A 20,407-nucleotide genomic window follows, 5' to 3' on the forward strand; every position below is an offset into this window, starting at 1 on the left:
TTTGTTTTTGTTGCTGTGAAATGTCAATTTCTCCACTGTCAAACAAATAAAGTACAGTGATACCTCGGCTTACGAACGCTTTCGCTCACAAACTTTTCGCCTTACGAACATTAAATTCACCAGAATATAATCTTGGCATACGAACTAGTTTTCGGGAAAGACACGTAGCGCCACAATGGCTGGCGGACGAGTTTTCGGCTGAAGAATACCAAAGCACGCGGTCGAACAGCGCCTCCGTGGCTGCCGGACTAGTTTTCCACACCCACTTTCTTTGAGTGCAGACGTGGGTTGTTATCGAGTGGAGTACTTTTGCCATTATGGGACCGAAAAAGACCCCACCACCGGCTAGTGTTAAGCGGAAGAGGACACAAAAGAAAATTATGGTCGAGCAGAAGAAGGAGATCATCGAAAAACACCAACGAGGTGTGCGCTTGTGTGGCTTAGCATCCCACTACAAGTATGCTAAGTCGAACATTTCTAAGGGTGTTTCTGTGTTGTCTAAGCAACGGTCTCAGGCAATAGAAGAGGTTGAAAAACATCTGTTGATTTGAATTAACGAAAAGCAGCTAGCAGGGGACAGTCTTTATGGAAGGTGACTCTCCTTCCAAACAGTAACTCCCTCCCTCTCTCCTCCTCCCACTCCATTCCATCAAGCCATCAACTACCATCACAAAGGTAAATAAAATGAATTTATTATATAGTACAGTTTATTTAATTACATCTAATAGCACATTTATTCTACATAAAAATAAGGTATATTTTGAGTAGTTTTAAGGCTTATTTAGGAGAAAATTATGTTTTATGGGGACCTGGAAACGCATTATTCTCATTTTTAATGGTTTCTTAAGGGAAATTAATGTTTGGAAGACACACTTTTCGCCTTACGCACACTTTCTGGGAACCAATTAAGTTCGTAGCTGAGGTTACACTGTATTTTTGGTTTGTTTTGACTTAGCGTCCCAGTACCAGTATGCTAAGTCTACCATTGCTACATGTGGCTAAGGGTGTTTCTGTACTGTCTAAGCAAACGGTCTCAGGCAGTAGAAGGGGTTGAAAAACCTCTGTTGCTTGAAATTAACAAAAAGTAGCTAGCAGGGGACAGTGTGTGTGGGTATTATTGCCAAGAAACACAGCAACTTCACTCGGATATCTCCAAGAGGCAACTACATCAACGACCATCACAAAGGTCAATAAAATGACTTTATTATATAGTACAGTTTATTTTTTGTAATTACAATACAATAGCACATTTATTATACATAGAATAAGGTGTATTTTGTGTAGTTTTAAGGTTTGTTTAGTAGAAAAGTATGTTTTATGGCGACCTGGGAACGGATTATTCTCATTTTAATGGTTTCCTATGGGAACTTAATGTTTGGGATACACACTTTTTGCCTTACACACACTTTCTGGGAACGAATTAAGTTCGTAAGCTGAGGTATCACTAAACAAGCAACTGTTTCCAGATTATTTGAGTGGAAATAGAAAGAAGGAGCTCGTTATTGATGCAGATCATCGTTGAGGGCAAAACATTTTCAGCTGGAGTGCTCATTCGGTGATCCGGCGAATCCGGCGAGTGGATATTCAAAAGGAATCGTTCATTATCATCACGCATCAGCGCACAGCGTGAATTGTATTCCTCCGTACGCCGCCTCGCTCGTGTATTCTCGTCATGCAATGTTAAGATAATGCAAGGTTAAAAAAAAAACAGGATCCCATCCCTCAGCAAGTCAATCCGGCACGCACGTGACAAAATGGAGAATTCATCAGGGTCCATCGGGCCTCATGATTCGCTACCATTTTCTAACTTATTGATTTCCTTTTTGTCCATTATCTGCCAGGCGGCAGCGGGGCGGAATGATAAACGGCGGGCGGCGGCGTATGAATTTAGATAAGACGTTTAAGGCTCAGTGCGGCGCAGTCGTACATCAAGTTATTATCCATTGTCAGCTCCCGTCACCTCTTTATCCCCCTCACAAAAAGGGCAGGGGCAATCCAAGGTGTGCCTTCAAATCTCACTTGTCCCCCTTTGTTAAAGGACTTATCAAGACCGGTACGAGGAACTCCTCCTATAGGTCCCACAGGGACCCCGCCCCCCCCACACCCCCTCAACAATAAAATGTAAATAAATAAATACACCAATAAATAAGGGTATAAATAAATAAACCATAAAATAAAAAAAAAAATCAATAAACAACTACATAACTAACTAAATATGTACATAAATAAATGAAATAAAGACAGAAATAAGTGCATCCACACATACAAAATAAATAAATAGCTGAATAAATAAATAAAAACAGACATATATACATCATATAAATGAATATTTGATTTAATGAATATAAATGCAAAAATAACTACGTACATTACAGAACAATATGCCACAAATAAATAAACCTACAGAAATAAAAACATGCAGAAATACGGTCTATAAATGAATAAGTAGGTACAAAAATAAATAAATGAACACATAAAATATATATAAATACATAAATAAATATGTACATAATTACATAACAATATTCCATAAATAAATAAATAAATACAGTACCGTATATAAATAAATAAGTAGGTATACAAATAAATAAATGAACACCTAAAATATATATAAATACATAAATAAATACATAATTACATAACAATATGCCATCAATAAATAACTACACAAATAGATGAATATATATATTTTTTTTTTCATCTATTTGTGTAGTTATTTATTTATATTTATATATATATATATATATAAGTACACAACGAAATGAAATAATAATAAACAAATAAATAAACATTTCTAAACCTATTCATGTATCAATATATGCATGAATAAAACAACAATCTGCATAAATAAATATATAAATAAATACATGCATGCATACATAATTGTATGCATTAATAAATACATCACAATATACATAAATACATGCATAAATAAATATATAAATAAGTACATACGGTACGTGCATACATGAATAGAATGAATGAATGAATGAATGTTTGTCCTAGTGAGAAACAATGATTAAAAAGTATCAATGTTGCGTATTATGCTCTGCCTGTGTGATTCTACACACTTTTCACTTTGTATATTAAATTTCCCCCCTTTTCATTTGATATCACTGTTATGTTGTTTTTGCTTCTTTATTTTTTTAATCTGCCTTTGTAAGTCTCCTATAAATAAAATGCAATCATTATTTCGTCTCACTGCGTCATGCTCGGCTTTTTCTATGCTATCCATTAAGTGCGCCCGACAACGTCCGTGAAAACTGGGCTGCGGGATATATTCCACTTGAAATGAGCCAGGCGACAAAGTACTATTACAATCCAAAAATATACAAATACATATCTATTCATAAAATAAGGCAATCGCCGAGTGGACGCAGCTGTACACAATCCTTCCCTGACCTCACAGGCAATGATGTAAATAGTGACACTGCCATCTAGCGGCCGTTATCGATATATCTGCAATTGTAACGCTCAACTTGTCCTTAAGGAAAAAAAAAAACCTTCCGCGTGTGTAATGTTTGATTGCGCAATTTTATTAACAAAATTCCCCATGTAAACATGAATACTTTAAACAAGTTACAAGATATTTCTAGCAATAATCAAGTATGTTCTTTGTTGTGTATAGCATTGTGTAAGTACGCTCCAGTGAGCTATATTCCACCGCGATTGTTTCTGTCCAGTGAAACGAGCGCACTCTGTACTCGCAGTCGTATATCATTGCATTTTTGTGACGTACGTAATCGTTTTTCGTGGGATTTTTCCAAACTATGCATTTTATGATGACGTATTACACGTTTCCCTCCATCGCCATTCGAGAGCCAAAAGAGCCGGATCTTTTTAGTGAGCCAATCCAAAAGAACCGGCTCTCTGAAAAGAGCCGGAATTCCCTTCACTAGAACTTAGCGGTTACGCTATCACTTCCGCTTCTGTTACCATCAACGCTTTGCATTATGGGTCCGAAGGGCCTTGAAGAAGCTGCATTTATGCTTATGTCTCAGGGCGTCGCGTTTACAGAGTTCTTATTGACATACCGAGAACCCCTCGATGATTTATGAGGCCGTCGCAAACGAAGGTTGGCCCCATAATTTGTTTGCAAACCCCAACCCCGCCTCCTTTTTATGTTTTATTTATTTTCTATGAAGCAAGGTTGCACAGATGCGATTTATATGCACGTGTATTGTGGATGTCTCCTGGCGCTGAACTCCGCATCACACCGAAGCGAGTGTGCAGCTATTCACAGATGTTCATTAGCAAAGGCAAACAACGCCATTAGTGTTGACGCCCTTGTTTCGAAACAACTCACAATGGTGTATTCCGAAGCTGCAAGGGATTTCACCGAATGGCGGTGCAGCCAATTTAGAAGCCTAAATGATCATATTTAATAAAAAATAAACACCAACTAACAGTAATCTAGTTTGATTACTGTTACTCAGTGTTTTTTTTTTTCCATTGCTGTCATGTGATTTAACTGTAATAGCATTGTGCGTGCTGTCTCAAAAATATTGTATGTACAGTACATATTTTTTGTATTAATATTTTGAAATATCTGATAAAAAAGCCTTTAATAGTCCGATAATGGGGAAATATGCCATTTTAGGCTAACGGCAATGCTGTTCATGATCATGATAATGACAATGACAAATATAATTGTAGTCAAACCTACATTTTATGTTCTCGGTTTGTGGTTTTATTGCAATATCTATCTATCTACCTACCTATCTATGGTATATCGATCTATATCTACATTTGTATCTATCGATATATCAATATCTCTGCCGCTGTTCACCCGCACAAAAAATATCCTGTGACTGTAAAGTGTCCTTGAGAGTTTTGAAAGGCGCTTATAAATGAAATGTATTATTATTATTATTATTATTATTATTATTATTATTATTATTATTATTATTATTATTATTATTACGGGTTGAACGCGTATAACACATAAAACGGTCGTTAGGTGGTAGCAACGTCCTGCGGTGCAGTCGTGAGTCTCTTCGAACTTCGACGAAGAAGAGGCTCCAACAGAAAGTGTCGCAAAATTCCCATCTGGAGGTAAATAATCTACTTTTGGTAAATATTTGATTTGGATTTGTCGTGTGATCCTCATCCCTAAATATGAAAAAAAATGTATCGTGTGTTTTAATCATGGCAGTGAAATAATATGGCAAGAATTAACTAATTACGGGGGTCCAGTTTACATGGAGGCGACGGATAGCGACCGACATGCGTGTTTATGATGACAGTCACTCCTGCATTGTTTTGATAGCCGGAGAAAGGCAACCAATCCGCTTACTTTCGGCTTCTATTCACATTTTTTAAGGTTAGTTTTATGAATCTTGCCTCTTTATCTGTTGGGTTTTTTCACGGACGGAAAGTTGGACGCACAATCGCAAAAAAAGGCAATGTTTCACGATCGGCTGCTTGCTAAACAAACGCTAACGGCATAGCTAGCTTGTTAGCTCGATGCTAACCTTGTTGGTCCTTATTGTCTTCGACGTGTAAGTCAAAAAATAGCGTTAAAGGTTTGCGTCCTATTGTAAAACTGCCTCGTGTTTTTTTTTTTTTTTTTTGTTTATTTTCTTTGAGTGGGGGTTGCTGTTACGTCTTACGTCGAAGATGACCAAGGTTAATAACAGCTGTCACGTCACCCCCCCAACGAATTCAATTGTTTGATTAAATGGCGTAAAAATAAACACACCGTGACGTGCTTTCATTCCACACTCGTGATAATTTGTAGTTGAAAAATCGATGTCTTTTGTCGTGCTTTTTCCAGCTAATGTGACTACTACTGAATCTGTAGTTGACGTGAACTACTAAACCGATACAATAATCATCTTCAGCGTCAACCCGTACTAATATTAACAAAGTGACGTCAACCACCATGCGCTTATTAAATCATTCGCATAAATATAATCGATTTTTTTGGTGGTGCATTGCGGACTTCGAACCAGAAGATGGCAGTACAGAATATAATAAAGCAAATCCCCATCCCTGGTGAGTCAGGAAAGTTTCAGGACTCCGTCATAATAATAATAATAATACATTTCATTTATAACGGCCTTTCAAAACTGTCAAGGTCACTTTTCAGTCACAAGATAACCAAAGACACATCACTCATTATGGCACTCTGTGTGTTTCCCAAAAAATAGTTTGTATGGCAAGATTATATTCTCCCGAATTTAACGTTTGGAAGGTGAAAAGTTCGTTAGCTATAGCGTTTGTAAGCCGAGGTATCACTGTAGTTTACTTGTTTGTTATCGCCCGCTTTTTATCAAGATGGAAACTAAAAGTCAAAAGTTTGGCTTATCTGATTCCCGCAGATGGCTCGGGCTTTAGTGTAACAAACGTTTCCAGATGGTAAACTCGGCTCCGACTGTCAGTTGGGGAGAAAGAGGAGGGGATTGGGGGCAATCGTGCATAACTGGTCACTGTTGTAGCAAATCTATTTTTCTTCCTCTGCAGGATTCAAAGTCATGGATGAACAGCAGTCGTCTCCCGCCGCCAATACGGAAAACGCCAGCCAGAGAAATGGAGATGAGGTATGAAATTGTATTTATTTATTTTTGGATATTTTTTTTTTTTTTTTTTTTTTTTGCAAGCAAAGAATTACAAATTAACCATGATTGTCAGGGGTGAGCCACTCCAATCCTCAGGGGGGCGCTGTGTTGGAGGTGAGAGACATAGAAATGAAATGGATTCTTCTTGTTATTATTTTCAAAGCGCCTTTCAAAACTCTCAAGGTCACTTTACAGTCCCAGGATGTGTTTTTCTGTGGGCGTGCAGCGGCAGCCACACGCGCCAGCGTTCACTCAACCCAGAAGTAACTCAAATAGATAGAAAGCTAGCTAGCTTGCCAATAGATAGCTAATAGATAGCTATATAGCGACTAGATAGCTATATGTATATTTATTTATAAATGTTTGTTTATTCATTGATTTATTCGCTTATTTACTAGCTTTATTTATGTATCCGTCCGCTTATTTTTTTATTCATTTTTATTTATTTATTCACTTATTTATATATTTATTTATATGGTTTTTATTTTTTATTTATTATTCAGTCATTTATCTGTTAGTCCAATTCTTTGATTATTTATTCTTTTATTTGTGTATCTATTTATGTATTTATTTATTTGATTATTTATTTACTCACTTATTTATATATATGTTTTATTTATTCATTACTTTATTGATTTTCTTATTTACTTGTTTATTTATTTATTTATCTCCATTTATTTATTCATTAATTTATTTGCTTATTTATTTATTTGCTTTATTTATGTGTCCGCTTATTTTTAATTCATTTTTATTCATTGATTCACCCATTATTATTATTATTATTATTATTATTATTATTATTATTATTATATATTTTTAATTTATTTTATTTTAATTAGTTTTATTGTATTTTTTTTGTTTATCTTTTTATTTTTATTCTTTATTTATTTTTTTTTTTTTTGTATTTATTATTATTATTATTATTATTATTATTATTATTGTTATTATTATTATTATATAGTTCATCGATAGCCAGCTAGACAGGAAATTAATAGCAAATAGCTAGCTAGCTAAATAAATCAAGAAATATTCAGACTAAATGCGTTTTTTTTTCCCCTTTAGTCATTCATTTAACATCAATTTTAAACGGCAGACAATAACATAATTGGTAATGAGATTTTCGTGTTAGTTTTGCCTCTAACGAGTAACAAAAAAACTCATCAATAAAATATTTACACTCAAAATTCACTTTGGAAAGAAAAAAAAAAAAAGAAAAAAACAACAACATGGCCGTATGATGATGTCATCAGCGTCCAATCAAAATGGCAGGAAGACCAAAGTTGCCCACCTGTGGTCTTTGTTTATCCACTTATTTGTCTCCGTTGATGTATTTGTTGTTTTGGGTGCTCCTCATCTCAGAAGACACGACGAGCCAACTGGCCCAAAGGCAGGAAGAGGAAGAAGGCCATGAAGGACAGGAACGCCCCCAAAGCGCCGCTGACGGGCTACGTCCGCTTCATGAACGACAGGCGAGAGCAGCTGAGGGCCGAACGTCCCGACGTGCCTTTCCCGGAGATCACCAGGATGCTGGGCAACGAGTGGAGCAAGTTGCCGCCCGAGGACAAACAGGTAGGAAGCAACGGTGGGGCGAAAAGAGGACGCTGGGATCGGGTTTGACACCTCAAGAGTCGACTTAGTCCGACCCGGGAAGTCCACTTGCGGTAAAAAAAAAAACACGCGCCAGCGTTCACTCAACCCGGAATAACTCAAATAGAAAGAAAGCTAGCAAGCTAGCTAATAGGTAGTCAGCCAGCTAGCTAATAGATAGCTAATAGATTGTAAGATAGCTACCTGGCTATCTACTCGATATTTATTAGCTAGCTAGTTAGCTGGCTATCTATTAGCTATCTAGCTAGCTGTCTGGCTATCTGTTAGCTGTCTATCCGGCTAACTGGCTATCTGTTGGCTATCGAGCTAGCTGGCCGGCTATCTATTAGCTATCTACCCATCTAGCTAGCTAGCTGGCTATCTTTTAGCTATCTAGCTGGCTCTCTGTTAGCTATCTATCCAGCTGGCTGGCTATCTGTATGCTGTCTATCCGGCGAGTTGGCAAGCTATTGGCTGGCTATCTGTTGGCTATCTAGCTAGTTGGCTGGCTATCTATTAGCTACCTACCCAGCTAACTAATTGGCTGGCTATCTTTTAGCTATCTATCCAGCTAGCTAGCCAGCTATCTATTAGCTATCTATTAGCTATCTGGCTGGCTCTCTGTTAGATATCTTTCCAGCTAGCTAGCTAGCTATTACATCTGTTGAAAAATGTGTTTCACCAAATTTGCTGTTAAAAAAAAAATAAACCAGAAAAAAAACTGACCCCAAGATTTTGACGTTTGCAGCGCTACCTGGACGAAGCGGACCGCGACAAGGAGCGCTACATGCAAGAACTGGAAAAGTACCAGAAGACGGAAGCGTACAAACATTTCACCAGGAAGGTCCAAGAGAAGCAAAAGGGCAAGCGACACAGAGGCGGTGAGTGACGCAGTCAAGTACCCAATAAATGCTGGGACCAAATCGCACAAGATACTTAAAGGACAACCGACACCTCCCGACAAGTTGCGTCCATAATTTGTAAAATCACTCAAATGACTTCTACTGAGCGCATTTTAATAAGATTCCACCGCATATAGCTAACTGTATTTTACCTTTTAAGACTGGCGCTGAATATTCCGGAAGTCTTGTTCTTGAGTTGATGACGATGCCCCAAGTGACGTCACGGAGGGAACACCCCTGACCGACAAAGCGACACACAATGCATTTTGGGTACTTTTTTTCGTCTGAAAACACTGTGTTTATGGCGAAATTAGAAGCAAAACTACATAAATAACGCCATGGTGAATCGTTGTGTGTCACAGCCAATTACGGTAACACGCATAAAGAAGGTGTAAGTTGACACAAATTCCCAACGGGCAAATCAGCCCATTTCCAACGAAGCTTGTGCGCCATCTTGTGCATTTTCTGGGACGTTACATTGGAGTCCAGATGGCTCCAATTGATACAGAAGGACTTCTTTAATCGATTGCAAACATTTATGCTTTCCCCTTCACAACTATTTGAATCATATTCATAACTGGATGAGGAACAAGAAAGCATCTTCTCCCAATCTGAACTCTCTGAAGCCATTGTTTTGATTCTGGAGCAAGGCAGTTTGTGAAGGAGTATCCTGGCGTGACGTCACGAACAAGGGGGCGGGACTTTCTGAATATGCAGGAGATATTAATGGCTTCCCCAAATTCATAACGCCCTGCTCCCGAGAGGAAACCCACAGAAAATCTTATACTGTGACTGTAAAGTGTCCTTGAGAGTTTTGAAAGGCGCTGATAAATAAAATACATTATTATTATTATCATAAACCGTAACTAGAAAACAATGACTGACATCTTTGATGTAAATAAATTCTCTTTGTTTTAGGTTTAATTTAAAGATAAACTTCAAAAGGGGAGTGGTAATAATAATAATTATTATTATTATTAAGTTATTTATTTATTTTTCGAAGAATCGCTTTTTAGTGAGTTGCAACTCGAGTTTACCAAATATTTACTAGCAACCTAATGCATAAATTATCCTTAAAAATACTACAAATAATAATAATAATAATAATATATTTAATTTCTAAGTGCCTTTCAAAACTCTTAAGGACACTACAGTAATGGGATAAGAACATTTATTTTTTTGTGCGAGTGAGCAGCGGCAGCCATTCGCGCCAGCGTTCACTCTACCCAAAAGTAACACAGCAGCAAAGTTATGAAAGGAAGAAGAAAGGAAAGAAAAACGTAGAAAAACAAAATACCGGAGCTATTTTTAATTACAGTAAAGTCTCGTTATCTCGATATTCTCGGGAATGGCAAAAAATATCGCTATAACCGGACTATCGATATATCCGATCCTGCGGCATGTAAATTTTCTCCTTGCGTTCATAGAAATAGTATCGTAATAAGCAGTACTATCGATATAACCGATATCGATATAACGAGACTTTACTGTATTATTTTTTGTTTTTTTTGCTTTGGGATGCCTTTCCAGCAGCTCCTGTATTTTGTATTTCTACTTCATTCTTTCCTTTCCTCTGTTGAAAAATCTTGATGTGGAGTCACTTGTACCCACTGCAATATAAAGTGAAATAATTTTTCACTTTATCCCCACCCCCCCAAAAAAAAATAATAATAATCAGGTGAATTCTGCCATGTATTGGAATTGTTTCTTCGCCGCTAGGAAACAAAGAGAAAGTTTGGTCCAAACGACCCCCCCCCCTCCCCTAATTCCACAAATTTGGCTGCTGAATTAAATCTCATGCAGTGGATCAGTGGACGGGGTGTTCTGACTTTGGCTCCCTCGGGTCAAGACCGAAAACTGGCTCCCAGTGACGGAAACATGACTCATCCATCCGTTTGTCCTCTTTCTTCATTTCTCTCTGCCATTTTTTTTTCTTTTCCTTCCTCGCCAGATGTCAGGAATCCGACGGCCAATGAGTCTCCGCACGAGGTCAGTGCCTCTTTCCTGGCTTGTCAACGCATCCATATTGCAAAAAAAAGGGTGGATGGAAATGACGCTTACCTTGTTGGAGTTGACATTATAAGTTTTGTTCAAGTTTCGTGATTCAGGGGCTAAAAAAAGACAGATTTGAAGTTTAAACAGAACTGAATATTACATTTCCTACATCATTAGTATTAGCTCGTGACAGTTCGGTTATACAGTGATACCTCGGTTTTCGAACCCCTTGGCTTACTAACTTTTCGCTTTACAAACATTAAATTTATGAAAATTAAACCTTGGCATACAAACTATTTTTCGGGATACACACGGAGCTGCCACAATGAGTGATGTGTCGTTGGCGAACGAGCTCGTTCTCACAAGAAAATGGCAGCCGACTGTTTTTGTCCGCTATTCCCCGCCCCCAGTATTCGGTTAAAGCCACGTGATTGGTCAAGAACGCAGCAGTGAGGGGAGGTGGTTTAAACATTAAAGAGACAGGCAGACGACAGAAAGAGAGTGAGAAAATGGAGAGAAAACAGTGAAATTGGATTGGATTGGATTGGATATGCCTTTATTAGTCTCACAGAAACACAAATTTCACAAATTTCACAAATTTGGACTCGTTTCAACTTTATTGATAGTTCAAAGGCAGAATGTAGACTGCAAGGTTAAAATTCCCATCAATCAGTCTCCACAAATAACCTGCACAAGCCATCTGTACACTTGATGCAATAAGCTATCAACCCAGCAATAAGCTATGAACCCAGAACACAATTGATGAGGAACAAGGTAAAATTATGGTAGAGAAAGCACCTACAAGGGATTATTCCTCAAGATGGTGAAAGAAGACCATATCACATTTATTCTACATGAAATAAGGTATATTTTGTGTAGTGTTAAGGCTTAGAAAATTAGAAAGTAGAAAATGATGTTTTATGGGGACCTGGGAATGGATTATTCTCATTTTAATGCTTTCCTATGGGAAATTAATGTTTGGGATACACACTTTTCGCCTTACACACTCTGGGAACCAATTAAGTTCGTAAGCCAAGGTATCACTGTATTTAACTCTTGAAGTAAAATAATGAACTTTTAAAGTAAAATAAATATTTTTTTCAGTTAAATCTGTTTCCAAACATACTTTTTTTAATGTACAGTGATACCTCAGTTTACGAACGCTTTAGCTCACGAACTTTTCACCTCACGAACATTAAATTCACCATCATATAGTCTTGGATAACTAACTAACTTGGATAACAAAAGAAAAAAACTTGTGTTAATTTGGATTAATGAAAAGCCGCTAGCAGGGGACAGTGTGAGTGAATGTATTATCGCCGAGAAAGCACGGCAACTTCACTCGGATACATTCAAGAGGCAATTACATCGACTACCATCACAAAGGTAAATAAAACGACTTTATTATTAAGTTCAGTTTATTGCTTTAATTACAATACAGTCGCACATTTATTAAACAAAAAAATAAGGTATATTTTGTGTAGTTTTAAGGCTTATTTTGTGGAAAATGATGATTTATGGGGACCAGGGAACGGATTATTCTCATTGTAATTGTTTCTTATGGGAAATAAATGTTTGGAAGACAAACTTTTCGCCTTACACACACTTTCTGCGAACCAATTAAGTTCGTAAGCTGAGGTATCACTGTAGTGTATTTTTTTTTTATATTTATGTATTTTGATGTTTTTGTTGTTTATAAAGTGCGCGCAGACACTTGAGTGGCCATTTTTCGGTCCAGAAATAAAAGCGTTAACTGTATCCCATCATTGTTTTTTTGTGTGTTTTTCTTTTACGCTTTTGTGTTTCCGTCAATCACCAGAAGGATTCGGAGTGTAAAGATCGGACCGTGTTTGACATCCCCATCTTCACAGAGGAGTTCCTCAACCACAGCAAAGGTGAGCAAGACCATATTTTTGGTCCTAGATCATTTATAGACTTTTTAATTTTATTATTATATGAACTATATTTCATATTTTTTTTTCTCTTCTATAGCTCGCGAGGCCGAGATGCGACAGTTGCGCAAGACCAACATGGAGTACGAGGAACGCAACGCCGCCCTCCAAAAGCACGTGGAGAGCATGCGCGGCGCCGTGGAACGTCTGGAGGGCGACGTGATGCAAGAAAGGGGGCGCAACGGTCTCCTTCACCAGCACCTGGACACCCTGCGACAGGCGCTGGCCGCCAGCTTTTCTTCTGTTCCTCTGCCAGGTAACAACTGGGCTAACACGTGGCGGCCATTTTCGATGAGGTGATCATGCTAGGTGTCATTTGACTATTATTGTTAAAATAATAATACTAATCGTCATTTTTATCTTTGTCACATAACAATCTACTACATTTGATTTATAAGCACCTTTCAAAACTCTCAAGGTCACTTTACAGTCACAGCATCAAGTTTTCTGTGGGTTAGCAGCGGCAGCCACACGCGCCGGCGTTCACTCAACGCGGAAGTAACTGAAATAGATAGAGAGCTAGCTAGTTAGCCAATCGATAGCCAACAGATACCTAGCTAGATAGCCAGCCAGATAGATAGCCAGTCATTTAGATAGTAAATAGATAGATAGCTGACGAGCTAGCTAGCCAGCTAGCTAATACATAGCAAGTAGCTAGCAAATGATTAATAAAATAATAATAATAATACGTTTCATTTCTAAGCGCCTTCAAAACAACAATCAGTCCAATGCATCATGATGCGGAGTTCATCAGGGAACCCTTTTAGAGGCACTACACTACAGTGATACCTCAGCTTACAAACTTAATTGGTTCCCAGAAAGTGTGCTTAAGGCCAAAAGTTCGTCTGCCAAACATTTATTTCCCATAAGAAACCATTAAAAAGGCGAATAATCCATTTCCAGGTCCCCATAAAACAGAATTTTCTACTTAATTAACACAAAATATACCTTATTTTATGTATAATAAATATGCTATTGCATTGTAATTAAAGAAATAAACGGTACTGTATAATAGTGTCGTTTTATTGACCTTTGTGATGGTCGTTGATGTAGTTGCCTCTTGATGATATCCGAGTGAAGTTGGCGTGCTTTCTGGCCGATAATACCCTCACTCACACAGTCCCCTGCTAGCTTTGCTTTTCGTTAATCCAAATCGACAGAAGTTTTTCAACCTCTTCTATTGCCTGAGACCGTTGCTTAGACAACACAGAAACACCCTTAGCCACACGTAGCAGTGGTCGACTTAGCATACTGGTACTGGGACGCTAAGTCACACAAACGCACACCTCGTTTGTATTTTTCGGGGATCTTCTACTGCTTGACCGTAATTTCCTTTTGTGTCCTCTTCGGCTTAACACTAGCCTGTTGTGGTGTCTTTTTCGATCCCATAATAGCAAAAGTACTCCACTCGATAACAAACCATGTCTGCACTCCAAAGAAAGGGGGTGTGGAAAAATTAGTCCGCCAGCCATCGTGGCGCTGTGTGGTTTGGTTCGTTTGCGGAAAACTAGTTCGTATTCCAAGATTACAGTAAAGTCTGGTTATATCGATAGTCCCGGTTATATCGATACTATTTCTATGCACACACGGAGAAAATTACATGCAAACAGGGTCTGATATATCGATAGTCCCGGTTATATCGATATTTTTTCGGACTCCCTTGAATATCGATATAATGAGACTTTACTGTATATTTAATGTTCGTAAAGACGAAAAGTTCGTAAACTAAAGCGTTCTTTAGCTGAGGTATCACTGCATGTTTTAATGTTTATTTTTTGGGCTCAAGGTTAAAGCACCCCTCCGTGTCGTCCTTGTGTTTCCTACACCGCTCTCACAGACGTTGGCGCCGTTTCCCATGGGCGTGTAGGCGAAAGATTGATTGGCTTGTCCGATGAACAAAATGGCGTTCTATTGAAAGCAACGTCAGGCGTTGACTTTTAGATTTCCCTTTTTTTTTAATGCTGTTGAGCAAACAGCTTTCTGCCAAAGATGATGTCAGTATCAACAACGCTTGACGTTGCTCAGAACACGAGCTTGCTCTTTCTCCACTTTTTATTTTTTAAATCTCATCTCCTTCACCGACCCGCTTTATCATAATAATCATAATCATAATCATACTTTTCATTTGTAAGCGCCTTTCAAAACTCTCAAGGTCACTTTACAGTCACTGGATCAGTTTTTCTGCGGGTGAGCAGCGGCAGCCACATGTGCCGGCATTGTGTACTCAACCCGGCCGGAATAACTCAAATAAATAAAAAGCTAGCTATTAGACAGCTAATAGATAGCTAGATAGCTAATATATAGCCCAACTAACAAGCCAGCTAGCTAATAGATAGCTAGCTAGCTAGCTGGATAGATAGCTAACAGATAGCCAGGTAGATAGCTAATAGATAGCCAGCCAGCTAGCTAGATAGCTAATAGATAGCCAGCTAACTAGCTAGCTAATTGACATCTAATAGATAGCCAGCCAGCTAGCTGGATAGATAGCCAGCCAGCGAGCCGGATAGATAGCCAGCCAGCTAGCCGGATCGAGCTATTTATTAGCTAGCTTGCTAGCTTTCTTTCTAGTTGAGTTATTCCGGGTTAAAAGCTAGCTAGCTATTAGACAGATAATAGATAGCCATCTAGCTAGCTAGCTAATAGATAGCTAATGTGCCAACAAGATAGCTAGCCACCTGGATAGATAGCTAATAGATATCCAGCTAACGAGCTAGCTAATAGATAGCTGAGTGTCCCACGCTGCATAAATTATGACCGTGGTCGCTTCCGACAGGCAGCGGAGAGATGCCCACCCTGGACTCCATCGACTCGTACATGAAGAAGCTGCACAGCATCATCATGAGCAACCCGCAGGAACACGACAGCCTCATTAACACCGTGAGAGACCTGGTCAACCGTTTGGACAGGTAAGACGTGAACTCAGCCCATAAAGCGCTGGTCAGACCTCTGGCAAATTTTTTTTTTTCTCCCACGAGGGGGCAGAATTTATTTGCCTTTTGTCCACGTTAGCGCTTCATTCCAGTTTCAGCTGTTAAAGCACTATATAAATCAATATATTGTATTGCATTTTGTACAGCCGCCCCAATTTCAAGCTCAGATAACTCCAGACCCATATCATTTAGGAATTATCTCTTTTTTTTCTGGTGAAATAAGAGAGTAAGGTTTTTTTTTACGCTGAATTGAATGTCGCTCCCGAGCTAGCTATTTGCTATCTATTAGCTATCTGGCTGGCTGGCTAGCTAGCTACTTAGCTAGCTATTTGCTATCGATTTGCTTTCTATTAGCTATCTGGGTGGCTAGGGAGCTATCTAGCTGGCTGGCTAGCCATCTAGCTAGCTATATATTAGCTATATAGCTAGCTACCTATTTGCTATCTATTAGCTATCTGGCTAGGTAGCGACCTATCTATATGGCTGGCTAGCTAGTTAGCTAGCTATCTATTCGCTATATAGCTAGCTAGATAGCTATTAGTTAGCTATTAGCTGACTCGCTTTCGATCTATTTGAGTTACTTCCGGGTTGAGTGAACGCTGGCGCGTGTGGCTGCCGCTGCTCACCTACAGAAAAAAATATACTGTGACTGTAAAGTGACCTTGAGAGTTTTGAAATTGCTTATGAATGAAATTTATTATTATTATTATTCTAAACGTCTGCTAGATTTGGTGTGCATGGATAGGTAGCGACTGCCTCAAGGGGAGTCACTGGAAAAGGTGGTGGGCAGGGTGCGGAAGGTCCAGTAGGATTTTCCTGCTCCCTGAATGAATGTATTATTATTATTATTATAATTATAAATCCCTATTCAAATGAGAATTGTTTTAATGCTCACATATTAAATATGAACCTTTTGTTTCATCCCAGATAATTGCTGCAAGTCCAAGTGGGAAGTTGAAGAGAACCACATTAATCGGCACAATTTATCTCCTTCGCCAAAGCGATGAAGATGATGTAGCTCCTCATATTTATTTCTCCTTTTTTATTTTTTTTTTATTTTAATGTGTCACTTTCTGGATCCCATCACAGTTTTACTCCTTGAAACACTCAAACGCGTCGCCAGAAAGGAAAAGTGCATCTGTTTGCATTGTCACAAAAGAAATATTACTTTGTGCTTCATATTTTATAATGCTTTGTTGACAAATGTGCCATTTCTTGTCTGTGTGTGTTTGTACCCAAAAAAAGTGGTTGTGTTTTCAATAAACAAAAAAAAACATAATGAACTGACGTTTTTTTTTAAAGGACAACCGACACCTCCCGACAAATTGCATCCATAACTTGTAAAATCATTTTAAATGTCTTCTACTGAGCGCATACACAGTGATACCTTGGCTTACGAACTTAATTGGTTCTCAGACAGTGTGTGTAAGCTGAAAAGTGTGTATCCCAAAAATTAATTTCCCATAGGAAACCATTAAAATGAGAATAATCCGTTCCCAGGTCCCCATAAAACATAATTTTCTAATTTTCTAAACCTTAAAACTACAGAAAATATACCTTATTTTATGTGTAATAAATGTGCTATGGTATTATAATTAAGCAGTTTGTGAAGGAGTATCCTGGCGTGACGTCACGAAAAAGGGGGCGGGACTTTCTTAATCTGCCCAGTTCCGAGCTCATTTTGTGGCCGTTTTGGGACACTTGAAGTCATTTTGATTGGTGTTTTTCATTTGACTAAATGTCATCCTGCGTGTTTTGGGTATTTTAGATGCTATAAAACGTTTTTCTGATGTCAGTGAGGAAACAAAAAAAAAAAATGGTGTCGGTTGTCCTTCAAAAAGGATACCCACAAATTGTATCCACGACTCAACAAAGAACTACCAGCAAAACCACTGAGAAAAAAAACGAAGGAACTTCACTTGTGGTGTATTACTGTTTGTTTTTGACTCGACATTATATGGCTTCCTGTTTTCATTCAATGCTGCCCCCCCCCCCTCCTCCATGTTGCCAGTGGAGACTTCCTGTCTGCGAAGGCCAACACGTGTCACAAACTTATACACGACGACAAAGCGAATAAATGCACTGGCCAGTCAATGGGCTGCTGTTTGTCTACACAACAACCAAAATGAATGCGCTTTGATGGATTTTGGAGGCTGGACCTTGAATGCACCACGACAAAAGCATTGTCGAATTTTCAAAATAAGAGTATTAAAAATTCATGTTATGTTTAAAGGACAACAGACACCATTTTTTTTTGTTTCCTAACTGACATAATTAAAACGTTTTATAGCATCTAAAATACGCAAAATATTTGTAGTCAAATGCAAAACACCAATAAAAAAAAGTTTTTCTGATGTCAGTTAGGAAACAAAAAAGTGATGTCGGTTGTCCTTTAAGCTTTTTTTTTTCCCGCCATGAGGTACATGAAAGTTTATCATGTCACAGCCAACAGCGACTCATGCTGCCATGCTTTTTTTTTTGCGTCATCACGCACCTGCATTGTGTATTTTGGATTTGGCTCCGACTGCACATTCTGTTGATAAGAAGGACGTTCCACATGCACGGACGACGTGCTTTGTTTTCAGTTTTCTTGGCCGTGTTATGACTAACGGTCCTCTGAGGCGCCGTTCAGAGCAATTCCAAAATAGTTTTCAGCTAGCTAAAAATATGTCGTCCATGTTGAATTTTGCTATCTAAGAGTGTTGAAAAAGATGGCCACAGTGAGTAATATCGAGCAAAAAGAGGAAAAAAAACAAGTGGGGGGGGGTGCTTCCACCTCTTCATTTTATGGTGATTGGTGATCACGGCACTAAAATATGCTAACTGGGCTATGAAATCAGCAGTGGGAATATTTCTTGATTTATTCATAATAATAATAATAATAATAATACATTTCATTTACAAGCGCGTTTCAAAACTCTCAAGGTCACTTTACAGTCACACGATTTATAGTTTTTCTGCGGGTGAGCAGCGGCAGCCACATGCGCCAGCGTTCACTCAACCCATAAGTAACTCAAATAGATAGAAAGATAGCTGGCTAACAGTTAGCAAATAGATAAATAGGTTCATCTAGCTAGCTAGCTAGCTATTTGCTGTCTAGGTCCCTACCCGGCTATCTAGCTGGCTATCTTGCTAGCTGGCTATTTGCTATCTATTTGCTGTGTAGCTCCCTCGCCGGCTATCTAGATAACTATCTTGCTCGCCAGCTATTTGCTATCTACCTGCTGTCTAGCTCCCTCACTGGCTATCTTCCTAGCTATCTATTTGCTATCTATTTGCTGTCTAGCTCCCTACCCGGCTATCTAGCTGGCTATCTATTTGCTATCTAGCTCCATAGCCGGCTATCTAGCTAGCTATCTGGCTGGCTAGCTATTTGCTATCTATTTGCTGTCTACCTCCCTAGCCGGCTATCTCGCTAGCTATCTTGCTCGCTGACTATTTGCTACCTATTTGCTGTCTAGCTCCCTAGCCGGCTACCTATCTAGCTAGCTCTTTGCTATCTACTTGCTGTCTAGCTCCCGAGCTGGCTATCTAGCTAGCTATCTATTGGCTCTGGCTGGCTGTTTAGCTAATTAACTGGCTAGGTATTAGCTATCTATTGGCTAGTTAGCTTTCTATTTCTTTGAGTTGCTTCCGGGTTGAGTGAACGCTGGCGCGTGTGGCTGCCGCTGCTCACCCACAGAAAAACTGATCCTGCGACTGTAAAGTGACTTTGAGAGTTTTGAAAGGCGCTTAGAAATGAAATGCATTATTATTATTATTATTAAAAAAAATCATCCATGCATGCACTTCCTTGACCAACCTGCTAGTACTTTTAACATTTGCCTTTCTTTTATCGTGCTTATTAGCAGATTGAAATGTAAATTAGGGTCATTAAATATTATTTGACCCATCCGGCAATTCGAAAGTCATCGACCGGTGGAGTGCGAGAGGACAAGAGGAGAAAAAAAGGAGGAAACAATGTTTGGAATTTGCGTCCAAAAAAAAAAAAAAAAAAGAAAAGAAAACTTGAGTCATTCCCACATGTTACGCTCTGGCTGAAGGCTCCGCCCACTTTTGCTCTTCCAAGTGTGCTGCCTTCATGTACATCACGTTTTTATTAAAATCAACCCAAGAAGTACGTTTGCCTAACAAGTTGACTCCGAAACACAACAATGGAGGGATGACGATGAACGATTGGAATGAATATTCATCACTATTTTTTTCTGTCTTTTCAACCCCCACAGCACGAAAGGGGATTTTTTCCTCACTTGTCATCCTCGTCTCTTCATCAAGCACAAGGTCTGAATTTCAATGAATGAGCAACAGATGCATTCGGCTTTGAATCAGGCTTTTACCTAATAAGGAAATGATGCATTTGGCTAATTAGGAAATGAAACGTCAGCCTAAGCACAACCTGTCAAATTAAGTAATCTTTTAAATATTTAGTTATTTGCTTATTTCTGGAAATATGTTTTTTGTTTGGCGACTACGTGAGTGGC

The 20,407-nt window shown here is 38.6% G+C and overlaps 1 protein-coding gene across 8 annotated transcripts in view; it reads left to right on the forward strand.

The window, feature by feature from the left end:
- Positions 1-17,205, forward strand: part of hmg20a (high mobility group 20A) — a 34,296-nt gene extending 17,091 nt beyond the window's left edge. Inside the window, exons 1-9 of one of the 8 annotated variants that reach the window (XM_088996853.1) lie at positions 3,947-4,075; positions 6,466-6,542; positions 7,920-8,129; positions 8,896-9,028; positions 11,001-11,038; positions 12,864-12,939; positions 13,037-13,252; positions 15,770-15,902; positions 16,854-17,205. In XM_088996853.1, the coding sequence (XP_088852979.1) occupies positions 4,048-4,075; positions 6,466-6,542; positions 7,920-8,129; positions 8,896-9,028; positions 11,001-11,038; positions 12,864-12,939; positions 13,037-13,252; positions 15,770-15,902; positions 16,854-16,857 (915 nt within the window). In that variant the 5' untranslated portion in view covers positions 3,947-4,047 and the 3' untranslated portion in view covers positions 16,858-17,205. The other 7 variants (XM_088996855.1, XM_088996857.1, XM_088996856.1 and 4 more) reach the window with 7 other exon arrangements.
- The last annotated feature ends 3,202 nt before the right edge of the window (positions 17,206-20,407 follow it).

The sequence above is a fragment of the Hippocampus bargibanti genome, linkage group LG05 (assembly GCF_051943395.1).
Source record: "Hippocampus bargibanti isolate YZ-2025 linkage group LG05, ASM5194339v1, whole genome shotgun sequence".
Lineage (NCBI taxonomy): Eukaryota > Metazoa > Chordata > Actinopteri > Syngnathiformes > Syngnathidae > Hippocampus > Hippocampus bargibanti.